This window comes from Austrofundulus limnaeus, unplaced genomic scaffold (assembly GCF_001266775.1).
Source record: "Austrofundulus limnaeus strain Quisiro unplaced genomic scaffold, Austrofundulus_limnaeus-1.0 Scaffold69, whole genome shotgun sequence".
NCBI classification, from domain to species: Eukaryota; Metazoa; Chordata; class Actinopteri; order Cyprinodontiformes; family Rivulidae; genus Austrofundulus; species Austrofundulus limnaeus.
The window spans coordinates 61,791-68,985 of record NW_013952471.1 but is presented as its reverse complement, the minus strand read 5'-3'; the positions used below and the strand labels follow the sequence as shown (position 1 = coordinate 68,985).

The 7,195-nt window shown below is 39.9% G+C and overlaps 1 protein-coding gene across 1 annotated transcript in view; it reads left to right on the top strand.

Annotated features, from left to right (window-relative positions):
• LOC106518966 (ras-specific guanine nucleotide-releasing factor 1) overlaps positions 1 to 7,195 on the top strand; it is a 39,191-nt gene that overhangs the window by 27,287 nt on the left and 4,709 nt on the right. The window contains exons 15-19 of the mRNA XM_014010417.1: positions 648 to 1,024; positions 2,646 to 2,762; positions 3,856 to 4,026; positions 6,115 to 6,221; positions 6,308 to 6,420. Coding sequence (XP_013865871.1) covers positions 648 to 1,024; positions 2,646 to 2,762; positions 3,856 to 4,026; positions 6,115 to 6,221; positions 6,308 to 6,420 — 885 coding nt within the window. The remainder of the gene's footprint in view (positions 1 to 647; positions 1,025 to 2,645; positions 2,763 to 3,855; positions 4,027 to 6,114; positions 6,222 to 6,307; positions 6,421 to 7,195) is intronic.

Below are 7,195 nucleotides of genomic sequence, written 5' to 3'. Positions count from 1 at the left end.
CACACACACACACACACACACACACACACACACTCCCATCACACTGATGCTTTGCTCCTTGTCTTTGACTCCTCTCTTGTCTCCTGATTTGTAATTTTTTTACTCGCGTCCTCTCTTGAGTTTTTATTTATCTTTTTGTTGTTTTGATTCTCGGCTCCACTCTTTGCTGTTCTTCAGGGTTCTGGAGCTCGAGCGTGTCTGCAGTCAGCGTCACGTCAGGCGGGAGGCTTCCCGCTCGCCCACTCTCAGCCAGCAGCCAGCGCTCCGGTGGAATCCATCCCCCCCTCCCTCCCTGTATCACTCTTTCTTCTCCACTGCTTGTTTTACATTATTACTAAAAACCCTGGTTTTTTCTCTCACTTTCCCCCTCTCCGTTTCTTATTTGTCTCACCCTTTTCTCTGGTTCTCTCCTCCCCCGTGTCTCGGTGGGCCTCCCCTGGGCCGGTTGCTGTTGGCAGCGCCCGTGCCTCCCACACCGTCACTTGACGCTCTATTTATAGGCCCTCAGAGGGGGTGGCTCCCAGTGCAAGGAAGATGCTGTCTTAAACAAAGTAGCTTGAATAAAGAAGCGTCCCCACTCCCCGTGCACCCCCTTCACCCGTCTCCAGGTGAAAAAGTTTTAAAAGTTCCTCCTTTCTCTCCCGCAGCTCCTTGGAGCTTTTCTTCGCCAGCAGTCAGAACAACAAGCTCCTGTACGGCGAGTCTCCCACGTCGCCGCGCGCCAGCCGCAAGTTCTCCTCCCCCCCTCCCCTCTCCATCGCCAAGACGTCCTCGCCGAACCGCCGCCGCAAGCTCTCGCTCAACATCCCCATCATCACGGGCGGCAAAGCCCTGGACCTGGCCGCGCTCGGCTGCCCTCCCAACGGCTACGCGGGCGTGCACGCCACCGTGTCGCCCTTCGGCAAGACCGCGCTGGACATCAACAAGCTCTACGTGTCCAGCGCCGTGGCCAGCAAGATCCCCGACGAAGAGGAGCCCAGAGCCGCCGAGAGCAAGGCCGAGGAGTCTGGTGTCAGCAAGCAAGGTCAGAGAAACCCACTGAGGAGAGGGTTTTATTGTTTCATGTGTTCAGTCTACTTTGTAAAGCAGAAAAAGTAAAACTATTAACTTTTATAATTTAGAAACGAACAGAATTTGAGCAGAAATCTGAAAATTAAAAATGAAAAGTACAACCGTGTGTTTGTTTGTCAGGTACAGGTCTCTGACTTCTCTCCGTTGGCTTCCTGCTCACTTTAGCGTAGATTTAAAGTGCCTGTGACATGCTTATCTTTCAAATACAAGAAGTCAAAGAAAGCATCTTTATACTTAAGAAAAATATACATAGTACACATGATTTTTACCTATTTTGTCCCATAACTGGCCTATTTTGTTTTGAACTTGGCTCAGCCAAAGTGAAACAGGAAGTGACATCAAAGGGGAACTCATTAGTAAAGTAAACTCACTGGTCTCTGTTTATTAAAACAAAATTATTTAAACTTTAACTCCTTTTTGTCTCTCTTTGACAGTGACTAAAAATAATCTTAAAGGGGCAATATTATGTGTTTCTCAGGCATAAATTTAAATACTATACCATAATAAAGTATCTATGTCACCTTTAGTTGTTATTAAAATGCTGTTGTTATGTTTAAATAGAAAATAAACTTATCTTCTCATCACTTCCTCTTCTAAACGCCTTGAAATTGGCCTCTGTCTCTTTAAGAACCACCTTCCGCTTCTATTTTGGCATCTGAAAATCCATTTCCTCAAAGATATTTTTAWTCTGAAAAGAGCTTCACTGAGTGAGAACTAATGTTGAGAGCTCAGCAGATAGTTTCAGTTTCACTTTCACTTTCACCCAAGAGCCTGCGGGAGTCATGGGTGGGATGTGGGGGGGTAGTGGGTGCGCTCTGCCATGAGGAAGTTCGGCTTAAAGACACGTCCCAGAGGCGTTTCTGGTCCCAAAAGGCGTTTCTGGTCCCCNCATTTCCTCAAAGGTATTTTTAATCTGAAAAGAGCTTCACTGAGTGAGAAATAGTGTTAAGAGCAGCAGACAGTTTAAGTTTCACTTTCACTTTCACTTTGCTCATAAAAGTTGATTTTACATGATATTGCCCCTTTAAGAAACATCAGATTCTTCTCTACAGTCTGTGTGGTTAGCTTACATTCCCCTTTGACATCACTTCCTGTTACTTCACATGCAAATATCTAAACAATCATTCATCTCAGCTACAGGAAATTTGTTTTGCAACATGTTATCAATGTTATCTTTCCAAAAATGCATTCATGTTTATTACAAAAATTTGACATCACAGGCACTTTAAAGATTTTACTGCTTACTTTAAAGTTTTAAAACTTAAAAAAACTAACTAAACTTCAGAGGAGATCAGGCTTTTGCTGTTTTTGCTCCAAACATTTGTCATTCGGACCGCTGAGACCATCATGACTTCTTCACTTCTTGTCTTTTGATGTCTAAGTTTGTCATTCTTTAGAGTTGATGCTTCTATGTTCTGTATTTCTGTATTTGATATTAATCGGGCTTATCTTTGAACATTTCTGTGTTTCTTTGTTGTTGTTTTTTTTCCATTCATTTGGCTGAACTGTGACTGTTTTTATGTCCTATATACAGTAAATGTCATTGATGCTGAAATCTTTTGCTTTTGTTGCAGATCTGTCTGTGAGAGAGGAATGCGATGAAGACCCGAGTCAGAGCGATGAGGCAGAAGCAGATATGTCTCCCCCCAAGTCACCGTCAACTCCCAAAAACGTCAAGGCCAAAAACTCTGGTACGCCGTCCCTCTGAAACCGCAAATTTTTTAAAAATCTCCTCATTTTTCATTTCTCCGTCTCATCTCTAATCTTGTTATCAGGTACTTAAAAATAAAGTCCTCTATTTAAACAGGACAAAAAATACAGTAAGCTGTAGATTGTCTGTGGTTTCAGTGAGTATCAAGTGGCAAATATCAAAAAAACAAAATCAATAAAATAATATTATCTGCAGCCATTCGGTTTAAAGTTTTAAACAAAGACATCTTGCAGTCTTTTAGTGATTTCCCTCAGCTACTTCCATACAAAACTTTAGCTCAGTATCTGTAAAACTGACTGATTTATTGGCTGTGGCGGCCATCTTGAATCCAGATGAGCCCGAACATCGATCAGCTGTAGATGGACATCCACCTGGCTACAACCTGTCCACTGATTCATGACTTATTTTGCTAACAGACACACAAACACACCCAGACAGAGAGAGCATCAAAGAAATGTTCATGACCATCTTTTCATGCCACGAGTTTAAAAGGACGAACACACTCAGGTGGATGAATAAATAAAAACAGCCACAGAGGACTGAAAGCACGTTTTGTTTCTCCTCCTGTAGACGAGCATAGCTACAGCCAAATAAGGTCTTGATAAAAACCCACCCACAGCATCCCGGCCCTCCCCGCTCTGAGCAGCGAGGGAGCATCCACCTCGTAGGTAGAGTCGAGCACAATTCATCCCCAGTGTCTTCTCTTCCTACGTTGCGTGATACAAGGGAAGCCAGTGCCTTGTGTGAGTAGGTGGAAGGAAACCTTGTACCTTAGCAACGACGTGTGTGTTCTTGTGTGCCGCCCCCGGCTGAACGGAGGAGGGGGGGGCGGGGTAATGAAGGGAGGGAGGGAGGCCGTCACTGAGAAGAGCTGCACCGTTGTGAGTCTGTTTTAGCTCTTTGTTGCCCTCCGATGGTCAACAGCTCAGCTGGTGCAGCATTTCTTCAACCCTCCAGAGGGGATTTAATCACCTGTGTTAATAAACGTCTCTAAATCAGCTCAGAGAGAAACTTCCTCGACTTTATGGTCTTTCCCATAAAAACCTGAACAAATGGGTTTTCATCCTCTGCAGAGTTCTCCTTGTTTTCCTTCAACAACGGCATGGTGGTGTCTTCCTGCCGGGAGCTGGACAATAACCGCAGCGCCCTGTCCGCCGCCTCGGCCTTTGCCATTGCTACGGCCGGCGCCAACGAAGGCACGCCCACCAAGGAGAAGTACCGCCGGATGTCCCTGGCCAGCACAGGTCAGTGACACCTGGAGCAGGTAGAGACGCTCGTTCAGGACCAGCTTTCTGCATCCGTCCTCTCAGACACGGGCAGAGTTTTAAAGTAACTAAGTACAAATACTTTGTTACTGTACTTAAGTAGAATTTTGGGGTGTCTGTACTTTATGTGAGTAATTATTTTTACTTCTACTTCTTACATTTTCACACAATTATCTGTACTTTCTACTCCTTACATTTTTAAAAAGGCAAGAATTTGAAAGTCGTTGTTGTTGTTCGTTGTTTTATTGTAAAAAATAAATACTATCATATAAACTGTGCCTCCTAGACAGAGTGAATTTAACTGTGGTTGAATGAGAAGTATAAATATATAAAACTCTGATAGCGTTTAGTTTGTAAACAAACAGATCATGTCACACTCCAGTAAGACATAACCGTTAAAATAAAAGGACTGTACTTAAGAAGTATTTGTATTTCATGAATTATATTATTTAATTTACCCACAGCCCTTGGATAGATTTTCATTTTGGGCAAAATGTTTGGGCCCCTATATAAACTGAAACAGACTAGTGCATCCTAAATTTAACATTAATTAATTATTTTAATACAACTTAGTCATTTCTGCATTTTTTCGGAGGGAGGTCACCTCCTCATAAATGTCATTATGTAAAACCTAACTGCTCATTTAAAAACAATACTTTTAATACTTAAGTACAAAAAATATCAGATACTTTAAGACTGTTATTCGTACTAGTAATATTCCTAAAAGAGACTTTTTTTTTACCAAAGTAATTTTTTGGTAAGATACTTGTACTTTTACTCAAGTATCACTTTGTGGTACTTTTTACAACACTGGACATTGGAGTTTAAAGAGATGTGTTCTGCAAGAGTTCAATATTAAAATTAGGTCCAATAACCCTTGATAAGTAAGTTTTTCATTTTACTTTATAAGGCATTAAAGGCCTCTATAAGCAGGTATGAAACGCTGTTGTTGCACTGAAGCAGTTTCACTATTTCACAAAATCCAGTGCTGTATTTTATTTATGTAGGTACTGTATATGTCATGTTTTGCAAGTTTCTCAGCTTTCAACTAAACTGCCCTTTTTTTTGCAAAAAAAAAAAAAAAAAACATCTAGAGAGACACAAACTGATTACATGTAGATAGATTTTTAAAAATCGAAACAGAATGCAGGTAAAAAGTAAAAATGTAAAGTACAGATAAATGTTGGCTCGCTGTTTGGCAACAAACAAGTCTTTATTGTTTTTTATCCAATACATAATTACTACATTGAGTGTTCATAGTTTCATTAATAACTGCATTATTAACTGTTTATTAGCTGTTTATAAGGGTCTTGTTATAGTGAAATGGTACCTGGATGTATTTTGTTCTTTGAGACCAGAGTAGACTTTAGTGACTTGTAATTTAAAACACTGTAAACTGATGTGGAAAGTTTATCTAACTTCTTCCTGCTTGATTTTACAGCTGTGCTTGTAATAAACACTAAATTCATTAGGCATTGCTGTAACATTTTGAATAAACACAGGATCAGCATGAACAATTCAGCAAAAGCCAAAAGGTTGATTAAAAAGAAGATTCAGCTTGTTTGATTTTGAAATAAAAACAAAACAAAACACATTTTCATAATTACATTTAGTTTTATCTGATGTGGCTAATAGAAGTCTTTAAGCATGAGTTAAACTTTACCTGCTGTTGTTGTTATTTATTGATTGCTGAAAAAGTTGAGTTATGGTGAGATTATACAATTCAAAACTACCTTTTAAAAAGACGGTTTAGTACTAGAAAACCACAAGAGGGTACCCAAATCTCTGTGAATCCTCTACTTTTTTTATACGCTAACTAAAACATTTGCAGAATTCATGTTCATTTTTCATCTAAAAAATAATATATATATATATTTTTATTATTATTACAAGTGGAAATAAGGGGCCATTAAAGTAGATGTTAGTAAAGTCCCCCAATAAATCTTTGTTCTGATATATATTTATATGTTTTTCAAATATTTGACTCATTTTTTATTGTTTGTGAAGGACTGAGCCATTCAGAATAAAGAGTATGAGTTGATTTATAACTAATAAACCCTGTTCCAGGTTTTCCTACAGACCAGAGGAACGGAGACAAAGAGTTTGTCATCCGACGAGCTGCCACCAACAGAGTTCTGAACGTGCTGCGTCACTGGGTCTCCAAACACTCGCAGGTAAATTCACCTTTCTCTTCTTCCCCTCCACCTGTCTTTGAAGGAGACAGCGGCTCAGTAATGACTGTTACTCTGTGTGTCCTCAGGACTTTGAGAAGAACTCAGAACTGAAGCTGCGGGTTATTGGTTTCCTGGAGGAGGTGATGCATGACCCAGAGCTCCTGACACAGGAAAGAAAAGCAGCTGCCAATATTATTAGGTGGGCTTTCCGTTATTATCACATGATCACACAACCATAAATGACACATCTGTGTGTCAAAACTGCTTTTTACATACATATGATTGATTATAAAACTCTGCTGAAAAAGTCATGTGGGGGAACTGGAGATAAAATGCTGGATTAGTTTTACCTACTGGCAGAGATGGGCATGGTTCTGCTAACAGCTAACAGCTAATAACCAAGCTAATATTTCGTTTCGCGGGTTCACTTCATCACTAACTTTCAAAACTGTTAGTGGACCACTTAGCTTCAGATAAATTAGGTTTTGCCAACTTTAGGTCTGCTAACAGCTAATTTTTACTTTTTTAGTTGTTAGTGTTAGCTTCTGCTAAGTTTTACTTGTTTAGCTCGTTAGCTTATGCTAATTTTTACTTGTTAGTGTTAGCTTCCGCTAATTTTTTACTTGTGTAGTTGTTAGTGTTAGCTTCTGCTAAGTTTTACTTGTTTAGCTCATTAGCTTATGCTAATTTTTACTTGTTGGTGTTAGCTTCCGCTAATTTTTTACTTGTGTACTGTTAGTGTTAGCTTCTGCTAAGTTTTACTTGTTTAGCTCATTAGCTTATGCTAATTTTTACTTGTTGGTGTTAGCTTCCGCTAATTTTTTACTTGTGTAGCTGTTAGTGTTAGCTTCTGCTAATTTTTACTTGTGTAGCTGTTAGTGTTAGCCTCTTCTAAGTTTTACTTGTTTAGCGTGTTAGCTTATGCTAATTTTTACTTGTTAGTGTTAGCTTCCGCTAATTTTTTACTTGTGTAG